This window comes from Felis catus, chromosome B2 (genome assembly GCF_018350175.1).
Source record: "Felis catus isolate Fca126 chromosome B2, F.catus_Fca126_mat1.0, whole genome shotgun sequence".
NCBI classification, from domain to species: Eukaryota; Metazoa; Chordata; class Mammalia; order Carnivora; family Felidae; genus Felis; species Felis catus.
This window is the reverse complement of record NC_058372.1, coordinates 49,606,546-49,627,359: the sequence shown is the minus strand read 5'-3', so window position 1 is coordinate 49,627,359 and position 20,814 is coordinate 49,606,546. Positions and strand designations below refer to the sequence as shown.

General features: G+C 42.6%; 1 protein-coding gene across 9 annotated transcripts in view; it reads left to right on the top strand.

The window, feature by feature from the left end:
• PKHD1 (PKHD1 ciliary IPT domain containing fibrocystin/polyductin) overlaps positions 1 to 20,814 on the top strand; it is a 489,098-nt gene that overhangs the window by 2,609 nt on the left and 465,675 nt on the right. For 8 of the 9 annotated variants that reach the window (XM_045057643.1, XM_045057638.1, XM_045057641.1 and 5 more), the window contains exons 2-7: positions 6,681 to 6,795; positions 8,540 to 8,674; positions 10,290 to 10,367; positions 11,186 to 11,330; positions 15,137 to 15,245; positions 19,556 to 19,613. In XM_045057643.1, coding sequence (XP_044913578.1) covers positions 8,623 to 8,674; positions 10,290 to 10,367; positions 11,186 to 11,330; positions 15,137 to 15,245; positions 19,556 to 19,613 — 442 coding nt within the window. In that variant the 5' untranslated portion in view covers positions 6,681 to 6,795; positions 8,540 to 8,622. The remainder of the gene's footprint in view (positions 1 to 6,680; positions 6,796 to 8,539; positions 8,675 to 10,289; positions 10,368 to 11,185; positions 11,331 to 15,136; positions 15,246 to 19,555; positions 19,614 to 20,814) is intronic. The other variant, XM_011282361.4, reaches the window with a different exon arrangement.

The window sequence follows — 20,814 nt, the reverse complement described above, 5'->3', positions numbered from 1 at the left end:
TCAGTCTCTCCCTGAACTTTGAGTTATGGGGGCCAGTTTGCAAGACCACAATTGGCCATCCAGCCAGGAGACCAAAGAAAAGGTATCTGCAAGTGAAATTCTGGATTGGCCAGCGACCTCTAAGCAGGGAGGGGTGGCTTGTATGGTAGATGCTTGTGGACCACCGTAGGAGTACAGGGACACCAGAAAACACCAGCTGGACTAATGCACCTGTTGGAGAAACTGAACAGAGTACACTGTGGCAAAGAAGGGGAATGCATATCTCCTGCAGTGGGCTGTCCTCTGCCATTGGTGGTTCGGCCAGACACTGATGCCCAGCTACAGGCTGAAGCTCAGGTTAGAAAGTTGGAAAGCTCAGGTTAGAAAGAGCTGAGATTAAAGAAGGACATGCAGGTATCCACCACTCTGCTGGATCTGGGGCTGGTAGACAAAGTGGGAGAGCAGGATGAGGAGTTGAAGAACTTTGTGAGCCATGTTTCAAAGCTAGGAAGGCACAAAATGCCCTAGATTCAGATCCCAGCACGTATGACAGTGCCTGATTGGGATGTGAGGAAGTGGAATCCCTGGGGAAGTGAGGAGAGCAAAGAGGAGGATGTTGAGGGGGTTGTTGTGAAACGGACAAAGGACCCTGTGTCATCTCACCCCTAATACAAAGAAGAACAAAAGCACAGCAATGGCAAGCCCAGCTGGTGGGGCAGCCCCCAGTTCAGGAAACATTCACGAGATAATATACTCCCGCTGAACTTACTGATACAGTTGCCAAAATCCAGCAAAAGGTCAGGGTGAGTATCTGGGCATGGTTAGTGATGCTGTGAGATGGACAAAAGGGTTCACGTAGCTTCTCTGACCAGGCCTAGGAGGCAGAGAAGATAGCATCATCACCACACATCTGCCCTCCAGTATACCTGCATGGTGCTCAGGGGTTCAAAGGACTCACTTCTTTACATATTGGATTGTTCTAGCCTGCAGGGAGGCTTGGCCCAATAAGGGGGGATCTCCTGGGTACATGGGTCTGTGGAAATAGATAGAGGGGGTACAACAAATTCTTAGGGAATTGGAAATAAGATAGTAAATCTATGCCCTTGTCTTTGAAGGCACATTTGCTGCAAAAATGAAAGCCAAGGTACTCCAGTGTGCCCTCACTCCTGGCATGGGTTGCTGAGATCCATGCTGAGTCCAAGTGTGGACAAGACATTTATGATGTTGGGCAAACCATTGCTGATCTAGGTGAAACTTATAAATCATGGGAATTGGTATGGGCTGTGGGAAACACCTGAGACAGAGGGGGAACTCAAAAAGCCAAAAAAGTGGGGCACCTGGGTGGCTCAGTTGGTTGAACATCTAGCTTCAGCTCAGGTTATGATCTTGCAGTTCGTGAGTTTGAGCCCCACGTTGAGCTCACTTCTGTCAGTCTGCCAATGCAGAGCCTGCTTTGGATCTTCTGTCCCCCTCTCTCAGCACCTCCCCTGCTTGCACTCTCCCCACCAAAAAATAAAAAGCCTAAAAGCTATTGCAACTGGCTGTAAAAGATCTGATCAAAGTAATGAGGATGCAACCTTGGTTTGATGTCCTTGCTCTCAGGACTCCACCTGAAAAGACAGACTGGCAACCCAATGCTGTGTTGGTCAGCCTATGGAAAACCTTAAAACCTGAGCAACAGTTCAGACCAGCTCCATTTGCCCCTACCATTCCTGTTGCCCCACCTTCTCTAGCAGAGGCCTCGGGGATACAGTCCTATTTGGGGTGGGTGCTTCCCACAACTTTCATATAGAATGCAGCCCAGGATTGCCTCTAGGTGAGGGTCATTGAAGGAGGTCAGAGGTCTCATGTGCTGTTTACTATTCACTGGTTCCCCAGAAATTAGCAAATGGTAGCTCTGGTGGACACTGGAGCTAAGTGCACTCTAATGCATGGTCACCCTCAGAAGTTTTCTGGCTCCCTCAGCACCATCGATGGTCACGGATGATAAACATATGTCAGGGAGGTACACTACAATTGGGCACTACAATTGCCCAATTGACACTACAATTTGGGCACTCCCCGACAAGAATATAAGGTTTTTATTTCTTCAATGCCAGAGGATATATTGGACATTGATATCCTACAAGGTCAAACTCTGCAAAACTTAATCGGTGAATTCTGCCTCTAGGTTACAGTAACCAAACCAGTGCTGAGGAGAAACACTAGCTGAGTATCAGGAAGTCCACCACCCCCTCGAAGAATGCTAAGTGTCAAACAATATTTGTGTCAAACAATTGTCAAATTGCTTGGAAGACACAAGGAAATAGGAAAACTATCCAAGAACTGCACCGAGTGGGTATTGCAGGCCTTGCCCATAATGCTTTCAACAGAGGGGTATGGCGAGTAAAAAAGTCAGATGGCTGGGAATGCAAGCTGGTGCAGCCACTGTGGAAAACAGTATGGAGGTTCCTTAAAAAACTAAAAATAGAACTACCTTATGACCCAGCAATTGCACTACTAGGCATTTATCTACGAGATACAGGTGTGCTGTTTTGAAAGGACACGTGCACCCCCATGTTCATAGCAGCACTATCAACAATAGCCAAAGTATGGAAAGAGCCCACATGTCCATCGATGGATTAATGGATAAAGAAGATGTGGTGTATATATACAATGGAGTATTACCCAGCAATCAAGAAGAATGTAATCTTGCCATTTGCAACTATGTGGATGGAACTGGAGGGTATTATGCTAAGTGAAATTAGTCAGTCAGAGAAAGACAAAAATCATATGACTTCACTGATATGAGGACTTTAAGAGACAAAACAGATGAACATAAGGGAAGGGAAACAAAAATAATATAAAAACAGGGAGGGGGACAAACGAGAAGAGACTCATAAATATGGAGAACAATCTGAGGGTTATTGGAGGGGTTGTGGGAGTGGGGATGGGCTAAATGGGTAAGGGGCACTAAGGAATCTACCTCTGAAATCATTGTTGCATGCTAACTAATTTGGATGTAAATTAAAAAAAAAAGTCAGATGGCTCATGGAGGGTGATCATAGGGTCCAAAAATTGACTACTGTGGTGCCCATCACTTATGCATATGGCTGTGCCCAACATTGCTACCATTGTAGATGCCTTGGACACAATCCTATGAATGTACCATCCTATGCCAGACTAGCAAATGCCTTTTGCAGTATACCACTGGCTACTGTGTCACAAGATCAATTTTGCCTTCATGTCGGAGGGGCAAAATGGACAATTCAGGTGCTTCCCGAAGGCTACCTACACGGCTCCACAATATGTTACCAGATGGTAACAGGAGACCTGTCCCTGTTCTCCTTCACATCAATAAAATGGGCCCATTACATTGATGAGATAGAATATTAACATGTGAAGACTAGTCCCTGCTGCAGAACACTTTGTAGGCTTTGCTAAAACATCTGTGCAGGAGAAGACGGGCATTGAACCCACAGAAAATTCAGGGCCAAGGCACTGCCACGAAGTGTTTGGTTGTTTAGTTGGATAAGATGCGTGTCATCCCAGAAGCTAGGATTGATAAGGTGCGAGCCTATCTAACCCCTAAGAATATGAAAGAGATGCAAGCCTTTGTATGGGTTTGGAGGTTTATTCTGTACCTGGTACCATGTCTCCACCCCATACTCCACTTAGTAAAGAAAGGGCACATATAGAACTGGGGATCAAAACAACAAGCTGCCTTTGAGAAAGCGAAAATATTAGTAAAGGAGATTAAAGCTCCGGGCCTCTCCCAAGCAGGGCTACCATGTCTGTGACTCCACAAAGTATGGGCTGGGCACTATAACAGAGACAACCAAAGGACAGAGTACCCCTAGGGTTTTAGTCCCAGCTCTAGAAGGGGGTAGAAATCCAATATGCTCCCATAGAACAATGGCTTCTAGCAGTATTCCCAGTGTTCCTCCTGGTAGAATGTCTCATGAAGGAACAGCATATCATGATAGAAACTTCTCATCCCATCAAGAGATGTGTTAAAAATATGTCCCACTGACCCGCCTCTGCCATGGCCAAACCCCCCACTTTGACTAAGTGGCTTGGCTATTCGCAGCAGAGGAGAGAGAGCACACTGTCTCAAAAATGTGGGTGCTATTAGCCCATGTTGAGTATGTAGATCCTCCAGATGCTCCCACCCCTCTTCCTGTGGTAGCCCCCGAGGCTCTGGCAGCCTGTAGAGAGGAAATGGGGGAAATTCCTACCCATGCCTGGTATAGAGATGGGTCTAGTCAGGGCAACCTTCTGTATGGACTGCAATTACCATTCAGACCGACACCAACACCATCTGGATTGAAGTAGGAACGAACCTCAACAGCCAATAGGCTGAACCCTGTGGTTTGGCTGGTGATCACTAATGCATCCTGCCTGTTAACCCTTTGCACTGACAGTTGGACTTTACTACAGAGATGAACCCTATGGCTTAAATAATTGGAAGCCAAAGGATAGATATTCATGAATAAGTCCTTGAGGGGTCAGGATATGTAGAAAGACATTTTGGTCCATCAGCAAGAGCCTGAAGTAGTCCTCACTGTCTTCCACATCCCAGATTGTAAGGTACTGACACCCTGTTGCAATCTGGGAAGCTGAAGCCCTAGCCCAGGTACAAACCCTAGCAACTGATCCATCAGTAGATAAAGCAGATTGGACACATATGAAGAGAGGTCACTACAGCACCCAAATAAGATGGAATATGGCCAAGGATATCATATTGCCCCCCAAATACAGTGACTAGGTTAATGCACTAACATCATGTCTGTTCTAAACAACATCCAAGGCCATTACCAAAGGAGTCTGGGGCCATCCACTGGAGTTCCCAACTAGCGATGGAGCCTGAAGCCTGCTTTGGATTCTGTGTCTTCCTCTCTCTCTGTCCCTCCCCTGCTTGTGTGTGCGCGCATTCTCTCTTTCAAAAATAAATAACTAAACTTAAAACAACAACAACAACAACAAAGAAAAACAAAAATCAAAGGTCATGATGTAAAAGACTGGGCAAAACAACATGGCAGTGCATGTAGGTCCCATCTCCCCTTATAACCTGCAAGCAACCAGGTTGGTAGAATGAAAAAATGTAATATGAAAGCAGTAGATTAAATTACTAACAAGTAAAATAATTGGGCTGGATGGGCTAAAATACTCTTCCAGACTTTAATACATTCAAATGAAAAATCAGTAGGGACCATTACCCCATATACCAGATTGGGGACTCCTAGTAAGACACTAAAAATGGCAATGATATGAAGTCGTGAAAAACAGCCATTGCCCCAACTCTCTATGGATCACTGTGCAATGCTGCTGAGAACACCAAGGCCCATCATACCTGGGAAAGGCATTATCTGTTGGAGTTTGCAATGGGATGTTGTGCCGGAATGTGTGAATTACTTCACATCCCTGGTAAAAGGGAACTGCTCAGTCTCCTCTGGGATCCGGTTGTCCTGCTGCAAGCTGGACCTGTTGAAATGTACTATGCCTGAAATGGACTGTGCATCATTGAAAGAAGGAGAAAGTGAAGGTCTTGATCTGGCATATGCTCCCCCCAGTTCATCTCCTCTCCCTTGCCTCTCCTGGCTCACATGTATGGCATGCACAACCAGGTCAGGTGCCTAATGCTGCCAAACTCCCCCTCCTCAAGGCCAGGTGGGTGTGTTCTGTTTTCAACTGGTACAATTTGGCCACCGTCTTTGTCCCTCCATTGGCCTATAGGATGTCATGGCACACACAGACGCCCTTACTGCATTCACCCAGCAAGCCTTAAACGATAGCCAGCAAAAGTCTGTCCTTACCAAATACACAAATGTCTCTAATGAGAAAAACTATCCTCCAAAACAGGACGGCTTTGGACATTATTATTGCCTCTAAAAGAGGCGCCTGTGCCAGAATGTTGTCTGTTCACACCTGTTGAGTCTGCTAATTAAATCACAAAAACACAAGTGAATGCCCTGAGTGATTTTGATGAGGGAGCATAAGGCAAGTTGACTGGCTGCAAACACCACCTCCCACTCCCAGGTGGGATATGTGTGATATTCCTAGGCACTCCTGGCTGCCCAAGAACAAAGGAAAGGGGAACGACAAATGATAAACTGGTAGAGATCACAGTCCTGCAGGAACTTTCTGTCACCCCTCCATAGAGATATGTGAAACAAAGGCAGAAGCAAATGGCAGATAGAATTCAATTTCCTTGTAACCTGCAGCCCATTGACAAATACTTGGGGCTAGCAGAGTAAAATGTTTCTCCAGGAACTCCTTACTATCTTCCTGTTAATTAATGCTTTGCTAGAGGGAAAAACAACTTTAGCTTGACAATAGCTAGGCCTCCAGTAATGGGTGAGGCTTCCTTAGCATATGAAAACCTCACTAAAAACTTCCCCTGGACTTTACCTTCCCCAACCCCATAGATAGAACCAGTCTTTCCTCATGGTCCCAGGGCAGCAATTTCTGCCCATGGTCCTGCCCCCTGCTTCAATAAGTCACCTTTTTGCACCAAAGATGTCCTCAAAAATTCTTTCTTGGTTGTGGGCTCCGGACCCCACGAACCCTACTATCACCCCCAAAAACCTCATCAGTTTGACCCCCGCCTTGGAGACTTGGTAAATGAACGGTTTGGATCATGGGACTTTTGATGGGAAAAAATGTTACTTATAATGAGGATCATTATCTTAATCTATGTTTTCTTTTGCATGTGCCTATAGTGTTGCTGTGGTATCTGCCTCTAAGTGCAGCCAAGTGGCTGTCAAATGAGCCACCTCGGTCAGTGCTGGTGAAAGCCCTTGCTGACCACTCTGGGCACAGCAGAAGAGGGCGCAGGTGAGATTGCATACAATGGTTAGGAGGAGGGATCATCGAGAGGTCATGACCTCCAGTTGACCTGAGAGCTGACCTGGAGGCTCCTTTTCCCTCCCCCTGTGCTTGAAATGTACACTCTTCCCACTTGTCTGAGAGACCACCAGGTCACAGCCTTGAGAGAGCACTGTGGTGCTGAGACTACCTGCCTGGTATATGTGTTTGAACCCGGTTGAGGCCTCTATGAAACGTTTAAGATTCAGGCAGGCAGGTGCAGAGATTTACTCATCCTGAGGATGCCCAAGACAACCCTGTAGGTAAGTTTCCTTGCTTGTTGAGCCTGCTGCCTTCCAATCTGGAGTGGTCTGTCTGCCTCTTTCCTTGGTCTCTCCTTGCCTTCTGTGGAATGGAGCAACATAGGAACCAACACGGGGGATAGATACCACAGAGGAGGCAGCTCCTGAGCTGGGCCGTGAAGGAAGGCCAGCTTTTCATTACGCAATGAGAGAGTTTGGGGAGTGTAGAAAGCTGTCCTCAGGAGCCAAGAAAGGGGCTGACCTGATGAAGGCTTGTCTGAGAGGTGGTGAGGGGAACTGTTTAGTGCCTAGAAGGGTTCGTTCGGTTTGGAGAGCCATGCCAGGGAAAGCTGGGAAGGTAGGGGGCCAGATCATGGCCAGACTGAAAAGTCAGAGCCAGGGCTTTGCATTGGAAATAGAGAGCCCTTGAAAAGAAAACATTTGTGGGGTATCTCCTTTGTGTTAGGCCCTGTGTTAATATCTTTGCATATAGCACCTCAGTTAATCTTGATAAAAATCCTGAGAGGTATTCTTAGGGTCATTTTAGTGGTGGAGGTTTTGCATTGAATTAAAAAAGCATTGAGCAGAAAAATGGCACAGTAAACAGGGTTCAAGGAAGATAGGTCAGCTAAGCTGGGCCTGTGGAATGGGGTAGAGAGACCTTGAAATCATGGGGTCTAGTTTGGAGGCTCCAGCTTTTTCTTCCTCCATTTCTTTCTTCCCTTTCTCCTCTGCTGTGAGGACGAGACCGTTTTCCCCAAATTCCCATTAGTACCATTTTTTCAACCCAGTACCATACTTAACATTTGCTTTGTTAAGCTTTTTACTTTTTTGTGTTGATTGGTTTCCTGGAGGACTGAGACTCATTTTTTTTTTTTTTTTCATGTCTATTTATTTTTGAGAGAGAGAGATAGACAGCAAGCAGGGGAGAGGCAGAGAAAGAGGGAGACACAGAATCCAAAGCAGGCTCCAGGCTCCCGGCTCCCGGCTGTCAGCACAGAGCCTAACACAGGACTCGCACCCATGAATTGTGAGATCATGACCAGAGCTGAAGTTGGACGCTTAACCACTGAGCCACCCAGGTGCCCCTGAGACTCTTTTAGAAACAAAACAACCTACCCTACCCCTCACACCGCAACTACCATTAACTTGTATCTTAATATCTAGAATTTAGTATTTTTTTAAATTAAGCTTTTCCGTAATGAGTTATTGAAAGAGGCTATCAGTATTTACCCAGCTTAAACATGCATAAAATAAGTTGGTGAGAAAGGGGGAGGAGGTGAAACAGTGATGATTTTATATGAGATTCTTAGAGTACTCTTTTCTCCTGAGCTTGGGAGGATAGTGGGTCGATTTGAAGACTCTAGGGCCATGTAGGTATCACTTCCTTAATTCCCCAAGTTTTGGCCCCATAAAGTAGTAGTATGTACGTAAAAAATGATAGTAATTTGTCATTTTATTTTTTTATAAAGCACAAAAGCTATGCTGCTCCAACAAAACTGAATATGCTTTCAATATCTGAGCAATTTTGAAAGGATTGATTTAAGTGGACAGGATGACTGGCTGGCTGATCTCTCTGATGAGTGCTGAAATACTACTTTTGGCAGGTGAGTAGGATGTGTTTCGAAGGGATTATAGATAGAGCACAACAAGTTGCCTTGAGAACTATTTTACTGATACTTAAAATATTATCTGGGGAAAGTCTTCAAGTATCTGCTCTGGGTGTAAATTTTCTCTGCTTAAAAATTATTGTTTTCTGCTTAGTAGGCTATATATTAAATAGCTATGAATATATGTATATATTCATATATATACTTACATATATATTCATATATACACATATATATTCATATACATATTCACATATACATTCATATATATATATGGATATATATATATATGAATTAATGGCCAATGGAGGTTGCTGTCATAATCTAGAGCTTCTAATAGTAATTTATAACCTTCTTTTTAGAATTCGTTTTTGAGCCATGTGATGTAATTCTTTTTAGGTTTATTGCTTTATCTTCCCAAAGGGAATAGTTTATCTTGTTTTAGCAGTTAATAACTGCTTGTATTAAACTCTTCTTTCCTCAAATCATGTCTCTAATTTTCTCTGTGAGTTTACTTACCTTTGGTATCTTTTTATGGTATTCCTTTTTTGGTCTCCTTTAGGTAGAAGTATCTAATACACTTTTGAGGGGGAAGCATGGGTTGGCCTGGCTGGGACTGCTGTGAATAATTGTGTTGATGTGACTGATTCCCCACCATCCTCGGTTGTGCATTATGCCACCTACATAAATGTACATGGAAGCCCTGGGCTACCCAGGGTTAGCATGGCCTGGATTATCCTTTGACTTTTCTGATATAAGAACTGAAAAATGTTCTATAGATAGTATGTTGCCTATCTAGGACCTCACTGAGGAGTTGACTGATTTTTGATGGCTCCTTGAATTTACTTTGCCTTGGCCGAGGCATGTCCAGGAGATCTTCAAAGATGAGGGTTTGGTTGCTATGTTCAGCCAATGGTCTCTCTGGGAGAACCCAATCTAGCCTAGCATGTGTAGTCTATAGTATTGTTGTTTTCAAGGAAATTCCAGCCCTGATCCATGCTTTAGCCTCTCTCTGAGACGGCAAGGCAAACATCTACAGAATTTTGTATCCTTCTGGGGAGTTGCTCTGGTATATTTAAAAGGAGGAAACTAGAGGATGGTAAATGGAGACAGGAGGATTTAAATAGGAACAGAAACTTCTAGAAGTTTCTCCTCTTCTCTGGGAAGTGGATATGTAAGAAATAATTGGTGGCTAAATTATGACTACCTGATTAAAGGGTGGGAAAGAAACAAGAGATATTATGTGTTTAATTAGAAGCCAAATGTGTCCTTGAGGTCCTTTCCAAAGAAAGTAGGAATTCAGGATTGTTCTGATGAACACTAGGTTTTTGGGTGTCCAAGAAGAGTGGATCAGACAGAACTTTCCTTAAGATCAAAGTTTTGAAGGTGTGATCCCCAGACCAGTAGAACTAGCAGCACCTGGTCATAAATGTAAATTCTTGGGCCCTACCCTAAACCTGCTGAATCAGAAACTCTGGGGTGGGACCCAGCAATCTGTGCTTTATCAAGCCCTCCTGGTGATTCTGAGGAATGCTAAATTTCGTTTTTATAACGTTAGGGAAGCAGGTGTATTGAATCTGAACTTCAAAACCAGTGTTTTTCTTATTTACAGTGTCTTCCCTGCGTTTCCACATTGAGCCTGAAGAAGGTAGTCTTGCTGGGGGAACGTGGATCACAGTCCTTTTTGATGGTAGGTTTGGGGCTTACCAAATGCAAGTTTCTTACTTACCAAGAATCCTAAATAATGTGAGTCTTCTTCCTTGGCTAAGGACAGGTATAAAAGAGGGCCTGAAGGGTGTTGGACCCACTGACTGACTTCTGTGTTTCCACATGCTCACTTGCTGATACCACAGAAACAGAGCACATCACACCATTTTATGCCTGTATCCACCTTCTTATCCCAAGCTGTGGGGAACTGTAGACGAGATAGGGAAGAGTGCAGCATAGAACTTAGCAATGTGTTCCCCAGAATCTTAGTTTGCTTCCTTGCAGATGATTCTATATGTAGGAACTTTTTTAAAAAATATTTTTATTTATGTTTGAAACAGCGTGTGCAAGCAGGGGAGGGGCAGAGAGAGATGGGGACAGAATCTGAAGCAGGCTTCAAGTTCTGATCTTTTAGCACAGAGCCCGACGCGGGACTCGAACTCATGAGCCGAAGTTGGACGCTTAACTGACTGAGCCATCCAGGTGCCCCTGTATGTGGGAACTTCTAAACCATGGCTTAGTTTACCCACCTGTACCAGTGTAAAGAATAATTTTGAGGGCTGAAAAATTCCTGGATTTAAGTGGATGGACCTGAAGAGAGAGAGAAAATTCTTTTTTATACACTCGTAAATGAGAACATTCATTTACACAGCAGTCATAAATGCATTTGGAAATGAGAAGTAGTAATTTAATCCTTAGGCAAGCTCAGTGTCTCACAGTGCTCCTGTGTGGCCATGTTTTTATGTTCTGTGTGGATTACAGCTCTGTTTAGCTTCAAATTCCCTTTTTCCTGGTGTTTAGATTTGTACTTAGAGCTCCTTTATCCTACCAATGGCTCTCAACTGGAGATACACCTGGTGAACGTGGCTGTGCCTGGCCTGCCGAGCATCCCTTGTGACGTCTCTCCTGTCTTCTTGGATTTGCCACTGGTGATGTGCAGGACCAGGTACTCCTGTCAGCGTGTGAGAAAGATCAGACAGGTTGAGTGCTTTGCTTATCTCCGTGGATTTTGGTAGAGCAACCCTTGCTGACTGTGGTTATCAGCTACAGCTTTAAAAAGGTTGCCTGTGAATATGCTTCACCAGAATTCCCTATCAGGGCTCTAGGGCATAAGGGAGGATGAGAATATAAGGAAGATTTTTGAGAACCTGAGATATTTATAAGGAGGGGTTGGATTGTGTTTTCATCTGTGTTTTCTTGGTGGTGGTGGTGGTAAGGAGCTCTGTCACTATCAAGATTTCAATAAATAGTGCCATTTTACCATCTAAAGAACTCATCTTTTGAACTAGGCATAATTGTTAATGATTGAGCATAAACCCAAAACTAGTTAGAAAGGAAATTTGCTTTATTCCTCACTGTATTTCCTTTTTGGTATGATTTGTACAGGATTCCAGGTAATCTATCTATCATCCTACTTAAGTTTTTGTTTTGTTTTGTTTTTTGGCTTACGAAGTTTTCACATTCATTCTTTCCCCACTCATATCTTAGAGATGCTGCATGAAAGTGGATCATTGGTTGAGAGAAAAAAAAATCATCATTTCCTTTTGTTTTTTGTTCCCTCCTTCAGCAAGGCTCCCTGTCTTCCATTTCTGTCTATGGAAATCCTAACCTGCGAATGTCACCTCTTCCCTGAACATACAACTGAGTGTGATCTTTCCCTTCTTTGAAAGGGGGACAAATAGGGGCTGAAATCCAAGTGATGGTTACGACACCTTTGAGGAGGAAGCACCTTTTGCAGTTTACACAAAGGCATGGCATGTGTGGCCTCAGCGGCCCTGTGCCTCAGCTCTACGTTTCTCATGACTTTATGCCTGTTGTTCACTTCTCAGATTCATCCTAGAATTAAGTGCCTTGAGGACAGGAGATGTGTTTAACACCACCTTTGTAGTCCTTACGGTACTTAGCACAGTATCTTGTGAGGAGAAGATGGTCTATAAATGTCTCTTGAACTGAACTTTCTTATGGCCCTGCTGTTGGTTTTAAAACTGGGTTGCATATTTTCCTTAGGTTTTATGGTATACTTGGGCATAGAGTTCCTGCAAGAACTTGCCATGAAACTCTGAGGATCAAAACTCTGAGATCTATCCCCTCAATCCCAACATACTAATGATTTTATTTTTTAAAAATGTTTATTTATTTATTTTTGAGAGAGAGAGAGAGAGAGAGAGAGAGAGAGAGAGAGAGAGAGAGGGGAAGGGAGGGAGAGGGAGAGCTGGGGGGAAGCGTAGAGGGAGAGGGAGACAGAGAATCCAAAACAGGCCCAGTGTGGACAGCAGAGAAACTGATGCAGGGCTGAACTCACGGACTGTGAGATTATGACCTAAGCTGAAGTCGGACACTTAACCAACTGAGACTGAACCATACTAATTAATATGGGTGTCCCCCATACTAATGATTTTAAGATGCACCGTTGATGTAAATAATCTTTTTAGAGGAAAAGAAACACTATGTCTTATATGTGCTTGTTGGTTAAAAAGTATTGTTCAGTTAACATTCCAATGTGAAAAAAATGCACATTTTATCATCAGTACTCTCATATTCATTATCATGAAGATGTATCTGCTTTCACCAAAACAGGGATCATAGCCTCTAAATCAGCACTGTCTAATCAAAACATTACACAAGCCACAAATGAAATTTAAAATTTTCTAGTAGCCACATTAGAAAGTCAAAAGAAACAAGTGAAATTAATTGTAATAATTTATTTAACTCAACATCCAGAATATTATTTCATATGTAATCAATATATAAATTATTAACGATATATATTTTATATAGTTTTTGCACACCAAGTCTGCAAAATCCAGTGTATATTTTACACTCCTAGCACATCTTATTTGGGACGAGCCCCATTTCAAGTGTTCATTAACCACCCATGGCATTGGATGGTGCAGATTTAAATATTTAAAGTCATACTGAAGATTTCCATGAGAAGGTTTGTAGGGACACACTTCTTAATGCTAGCTCCTTATTGATCATATTCCCCCTCTTACAAAAATCAACATGAATGGCAGCATCAAAGAGGCAGAGAAATCACTGTGATATTTGTGAAAAGAGGAGAGAGGGTCTAGGACTTTCTTGATGGGTATATGAAGTGTTCATGGGCTTCTTGAATATTATGAAGTCAAGAATTTTTGGGGTAACGTAAAATCAATTCCTTTTATCAGGAGGAGCCTAGGATTCAAGCCCCACTTTGCCCCTGACCTATGGTGTTCACACACATAAATATCTTAATCTATTTGGAACTGTCAAAAATTTTTAACGGAAACTAGAATTAGACTATGTATCAATGTCCCTTCCAAGTCTTAAAGTCCCATGAACTTACGATTCTGACAAACAAGACAGGTTTTCTTTTTTTTTAATTTTAAGAACTTTCAGTAAAACAATTACATTTTGCCAAAGGATCCAATCTTTATTTTTTTTATTTTTTTATTTTTTTCAATATATGAAGTGTATTGTCAAATTGGTTTCCATACAACACCCAGTGCTCATCCCAAAAGGTGCCCTCCTCAATACCCATCACCCACTCTCCCCTCCCTCCCACCCCCCATCAACCCTCAGTTCTCAGTTTTTAAGAGTCTCTTATGCTTTGGCTCTCTTCCACTCTAACCTCTTTTTTTTTTTTCCTTCCCCTCCCCCATGGGTTCCTGTTAAGTTTCTCAGGATCCACATAAGAGTGAAATCATATAGTATCTGTCTTTCTCTATATGGCTTATTTCACTTAGCATCACACTCTCCAGTTCCATCCATGTTGCTACAAAGGGCCATATTTCATTCTTTCTCATTGCCACATAGTACCCCATTGTGTACATAAACCACAATTTCTTTATCCATTCATCAGTTGATGGACATTTAGTCTCTTTCCATAATTTGGCTATTGTTGAGAGTGCTGCTATAAACATTGGGGTACAGGTGCCCCTATGCATCATTACTCCTGTATCCCTTGGGCAAATTCCTAGCGGTGCTATTGCTGGGTCATAGAGTAGGTCTATTTTTAATTTTTTGAGGAACCTCCACACTGTTTTCCAGAGTGGCTGTACCAATTTGCATTCTCACCAACAGTGCAAGAGGGTTCCATTTCTCCACATCCTCTCCAGCATCTAGAGTCTCCTGATTTGTTCATTTTGGCCACTCTGAGTGGCGTGAGGTGATACCTGAGTGTGGTTTTGGTTTGTATTTCCCTGATGAGGAGTGATGTTGAGCATCTTTTCATGTGCCTGTTGGCCATCTGGATGTCTTCTTTAGAGAAGTGTCTATTCATGTTTTCTGCCCATTTCTTCACTGGGTTATTTGTTTTTCAGGTGTGAAGTTTGGTGAGCTCTTTATAGATTTTGGATACTAGCCCTTTGTCCAGTATGTCATTTGCAAATATTTTTTCCCATTCCGTTGGTTGCCTTTTAGTTTTGTTGGTTGTTTCCTTTGCTGTGCAGAAGCTTTTTATCTTCATAAGGTCCCAGTAGTTCATTTTTGCTTTTAATTCCCTTGCCTTTGGGGATGTGTCAAGTAAGAAATTGCTACAGCTAAGGTCAGAGAGGTCTTTTCCTGCTTTCTCCTCTAGGGTTTTGATGGTTTCCTGAGGATCCAATCTTTAAAGTCTAGTAGGTGAGTGGATCTAGAAGGCAAATAGACCTAGGAATCCTTGGTAAGCGCCATTTCACAGGTGCAGGGAGGAAATTTAAAGTGGTCAGGTGGGGCGGTTGGCTTTGGTAATTCTGTCTTTGATTCACAAGGACATCCACTTTCTGCCTGCAGATCCCTGCTGTCTGAAGCACATGAGGGGCTGTACTACCTGGAAGTGCACTCTGGGGGACAGGTGGTAGGCAGCCCAAGTCCAGGACCGCGGGACAACTGTACTTTCCAGGTGGGTTCTAAGGATGGAGCAATGTGTGTTTGCTGTCTGAGGGAGTTTTTGTGCTATCGACAGGCAACTTACAAGTCAGGGTCTGCTTCGCCAGGGTAAGAAGAAAGGTGGATGGTGGTTGTGGGGTTTCTGAGTCTGTACCAATGCAAGTTAAGTATTGAGCACTTGGATGTCAGGTTCTATGCTTTATGTACATTAATTTGATGCTTGCAACAATTATATGGGGTACCTATTTATTATCGTGGTTTTACAGATGAGTGACTTGAGGCTCAGGGAGATGAAATAATTTGCCCATCTCCTCAATAATTTTCCTGTGTCCTCTAGGTAGTAAATGACAGAACTAGGATTCTTTAAAAATTGGTTTTTAATTTTTTATTGACATATGATGTCCTGTTACTTTCAGGTATATATCATAGTGATTTGATACTTTGATACATTACAAAATGATCCCTATGATAAGTCTAGGTTAGAATCTGTCATTATACAGAGTTATTACAATGTTATTGACTGTATTCCCTCTGCTGGTGGGAATGTACATTGGTGCAGCCACTGTGGAAAACAGTAAGCAGGTTTCTTAAAAAAATTAAAAATAGAAATATCCAGCGATTTATCTTCCTGATAATTATCTGATGAAAATGCAAACACTAATTTGAAGAGAGATATGCACCCCTATGTTTATTATTTACAATAGCCCAGACATGGAAGCAGCCCAGATGTCCATCTATTTCTTTCTTTCTTTCTTTCTTTCTTTCTTTCTTTCTTTCTTTCTTTCTTTCTTTCTTTCTTTCTTTCTTTCTTTCTTTCTTTCTTTCTTTCTCTTTCCTTCTTTCTTTCTTTCTTTCTTTCTTTCTTTCTTTCTTTCTTTCTTTCTTTCTTTCTTTCTTTCTTTCTTTCTTTCTTTCCTTCCTTCCTTCCTTCCTTCCTTCCTTCCTTCCTTCCTTCCTTCCTTCCTTCCTGGAATATTACTCAGTTATAAAAAAGAATAAACTCTTACCATTTGCAACAACATGGACAGAACTAGAGGGTAGTGTGCTAAGTGAAATAAGTCAGATAGAGAAAGACAAATACTGTATGATTTCACTTACATGTGGAATTGAAAAGGACTAGGATTTGAACCTGTGTCAGACTTTAAATCTTCTAAACTGAAGCCCATAGAGGAGCCACAAAGATGATCATCGTGGGTCAGTGTTTCATTTTATAGCTGCAATTCTCCTGAGTCTTGGTAGGATGAAGGGACTCAGGACCCAAGTTGTACCTCTGCCTCTGCTTTGTGCTCTATTTCTGCTACTCTTTCCAACCTGAGATTGAAAGGGCATTTGCTGATGGCATTCTCCTTCAAACTTAGAGCCAAATGGAAGCAGAGAGAGGGAGAGTTTATGAGCTAATGCCTAACTTATTTTGGAGAAGCAATATGTATACTTGGTCTTAATTTTATGTTTGGTTCAGCCTATTGTTCATTTCAGATTAGTTTCACACCAATCTCTCAAAAGGGAAGGTGCTAGACTTTTCACAAAAGGTTGAGGTTTGACAGTGTTCCTTGTGATGATTGTACTTCCCATAGGGTGCCTCTGTTGAAGGGTTGCTCATAACAGTATTAGTCATTAATGCTCCTTTAGAGCAAGAATTCATCCCCCCAAATCATCCCTGTTACCATCCACTCTTTATGTAGGCAGTCCATTTACAAATTTGGAATTTGCTGTCAGTTCACATTTAACAGCTTGTCTCTCACTTCAAGAGAAGCTTGTTTTCTGGAATTTTGCTTCTGCACATATGCAGCAGAAAGAAAAAAAAAACACTCTTATTAAGACCCACACCACCACCTCTACACTGTCTCTGTAGATGTAACAGCAGATGGATGGCCAGGCACCCTCCCTAACCACCATGCTGTTTTTGGTTTTGATGTTCCTTTCACCCCAGATAGTAGTTTTCCTACTTATTAAAGATCGGGAGGGAGAGCAAGGGGAGAGAAGAGAAGCACTTCCTAAAATTGCACATTAAAGAAAACAAGTCCTCAAGTGCTTCGTCTAGCTTGGCGAGTTGATGAAAAATCACCAGGGGATGCAGTTAATGAGAGGCATTCCAAGCTAAATAAAACACGGTGTGTCTCTTTGTTTTGGGACTGGGGGAACCGTGAGTATTAAAAATTAATTCCATCTCGCCAGTCCACTTCAAAGAGCCTGCTGCAGGCGCTGACAAGTTTGAACAACTCACAGAAGGTTTATCAAGCAGCTGGTGGCTGTGGCTTCGCTATCCTGATCTGCTGTGTTTCCTCTCCCCCATCTCACTCAGGCTGACCTCACTCCAGCTCAGGGATCAGCATGCGGGAAGCTTGATTTGGAAGCTCATTAATTTTTCACTTTGTCATGTCTCTCGCTTGGTGGGTGGATGGAGCCTGTTTTCCTTAGAAATACACCATTTTTATGTCATGTCAGCTCAGAGGGAATCACAAGTGAAGCTCTTTCTGAGGTTTAACTCTGAGCCACCCCACCATGTTGAGGAAGGGGAGGGAGTGATCAAGGAGTCACTCTATTCCCCCTGCCACCACCCCAACCCCCACCCCCATGCTTCTGGTGGAAGGCTCACAGACTGGTAGATCTTACATTTCAAACTGGAAATCCAGACGCATGTGTCCTTATTTGGTCTGGACTTGATTGTACTTTAGCCTCAGTTTCTAATGTCTGTGAGAAGGGGAGGTGGTGACCACTACTCTACCTCATGAGGCTCCTAGGATATATTTCCAATGGCAGTGTCCAAGGGCACCTCAGGGAGAGGTGAAGGCCTGGGTACAGTAGGAGGCTGGGAGTCCAGGGTGTGGAGTGCATGTTTGGCAGGGGCATGTGGAATTGTGTTAATCCTTATCTTTTGGTGAGATCAGAGCCAGCTCCCAATTGGTGAGGTCATGGCATTCTTACTTTGACCTCCTGACTGTACATACTTTCTGTGACCTGTTCTCTAACCCTCTTTTAGAAGGAGGAAACTAGCCTCGATGGCAGCCTGTGTAGCCATGTGGATCAATACATAAAACTTACACTTGCCGAGCCACCATTAGCTTTTTTGAAATGTCTGTTTGTTCTCTCCTCTGATTAGGGCTGTTGATTAACAACGGAGTTATTCTTTGGTGGTATTCTGCCTGGGAAGGTGAACTCCTGGGATGCTGGAAGCAGGCCAAGCTAAATAATTTGCTTTCGCTTGATTTGCAAGTGGGAAGCAGTGTAGTTTATGGGGAATGAAGGCTGTGTAGGCATCTAGAGGAGGTTGAGAGTGAGGGTCACATGAGGGGGAAACCAAGTCTCTTCCTGAATGTTGTTAGCTCATGTGTCAAACCTTGGCCTGGTCAGTCCATCCTTATGCCTCTCTGTTCACACTGGCCCTGACTATGAAATGCACTAATCTTGGACTAACTCAGATGCCTATAGGTAAGATGAAATTCCTGGACTTGTCTTTTTCTCCCCTTTACTTCCAGGTACCGTATCAATCATCTCAGATGGGGCCACTTTATTCATTCACAAAAATTTGAATGTCTTCTGTATACCATGCTATGCATAAGAGTATAACCATGACTGAGTAAGGCACTGTCCCTGCCTTTCTAGAGCATGTGATTAGCAGAGAATATACTTTGGGGGAAGGGACATAGAAAGCTGATTTGGAGGGCCGTGACCAGGCTTTCATAGACTTCCACCTCTTCCATCAGGGCTATTTTCCCCCTTCTCAAAGAGTAATGTTGCTTCCCATTCCTTGAATCATTTGAATCCTTTTTTCTCCTGAGAGCCATGATCCATTTTCTCAACAAACACCTCACTTGTGTGCCTACCCAACTCCAGTTTTTTGTAGCTTGCTCATTCCTACAAAGGTGTTGATGATAATTTAAGTTGCAATCCTTTCAACTTAAGTAAGCAAATTTTTGCCAAGAAAATTAAAATCCTTCAAGATTCCAAAATACCAAGTTACAATAATGGAATTCTAAAGGTGGCCTACCTACCTATTTCTCTGGTGAAATGTGTTCCTGGCTATGGTAGGTGGGCTGGTGGAAACAGACTTGCCAAAGTTTGGGCAATATGGTACAGGACAGAGAGCTACATGACCTTGGTAAAATTCCCTTTACTTCCTCAGTGGAGAAACTATAGTAATACCTGTTAACTCTGCTTCACAGTTGTATTATGAGGATAAAAAGAAATAGATGTACATTTATTTGAGGAAGTGTAACCATTTACCATCTTTGACTAATATCCGATGAGGAATGACTTTTGCTTCTTGTCTGTGGTTGTGATATTCTAATGGAATGCTCCCTTATGATAACCTTTCCTGAACAGTTTTCCAGGGGGCAGACACCCATTGTTTACCACGTTATACCACCGAGTGGAGTGCCAGGTAAGAAATTTCCTATTAAAATAGGAATAATTATGGATCCCTTTGCTAAAGCTATTGAAAACTCTTCTAGCCAGGTGGGTGCTCTCTATAAATGGGAACACTGAACTTCTCTGATGCTGGTTTGAAAATATATGTCAACCTCTGGTTTACTTTTAATCTGGTTTGGTTTCACCTGTGGGCTCTTTTGCTCTGTGACTTCACTGATAACAAAAGGAATCCAAACATGAAAAGGAAAAGAGGCCAGGTACTGCCAGAGCATGGAAGAAATAAAAATCATCATTGTTCTTAATTTTATAGTTGTTTGCATAATAGCAAACCTTTTTTGAACTTTACTGTGAGCCAGGCTCTGTTCTAAGTGTTTGGCATATATTATCTTATCAGATCCTCACAAGAACCTGATGACATAGGGACTATAATTCTCATTTGCCGATGAGGAAACGAGATACCAAAAGGTTAAGTAACTTGCTTAAAGTCAGCTATTAAGTGTATAGCTGGGATTTGCACCCAGGCAGGCAGAATCCAGAGTGGGCAGGTGTACCCATTGTTTTGTTTTGCATTGAGTGGTGTTGCATACCACATGCAAGACCAGCAACCCTGATCCTTACACTGGGGGTTTGTTTGTGAATTAGAGGGCACACAGGCATGCAAAGGCCAGGGGATAGAAGTGAAGAAGAGAGAGAAGGTTGAGATTTACATAAAAGAGGGGATCGCAGCTAAGAAATAGGTTCAAGAATCTCTAAGCTTGCCTTACAACTAAGTAGTAAATACAAGCTAGGATTCTGTATAATTTGCTGTCTGATTCTTGGCAAATTCCTAGGTCTATTTCAGATTTTCCCTTTGTTCAGGGTTTCCAGATGGTGTAATTATGGGAATACAAATTGCTAAATGTTTATATGTAGTTGTGTCTAAATGCATAAACTGATCTAGTTTTGAATGTCTTGACTGCTCGAGAATGTCACAATGAATATCTGAGTTGCTGAAAAGTATTTGCCCTTTGTGTGTGTGTGTGTGTGTGTGTGTGTGTGTGTGTGTAGACACAAGATTATGTGTGTATTTAAATTATATACTGAAGAATATGATTCCAGCATGATTTTTTTTATGCGGGTTATTCAGAGACCTGTTTCTTTCCATTTGAATAATCAAGATGTGATCATGTTTTATTAAAAAGAAAATGTGCTCTAAAAGTCGCATGCAGACGTTT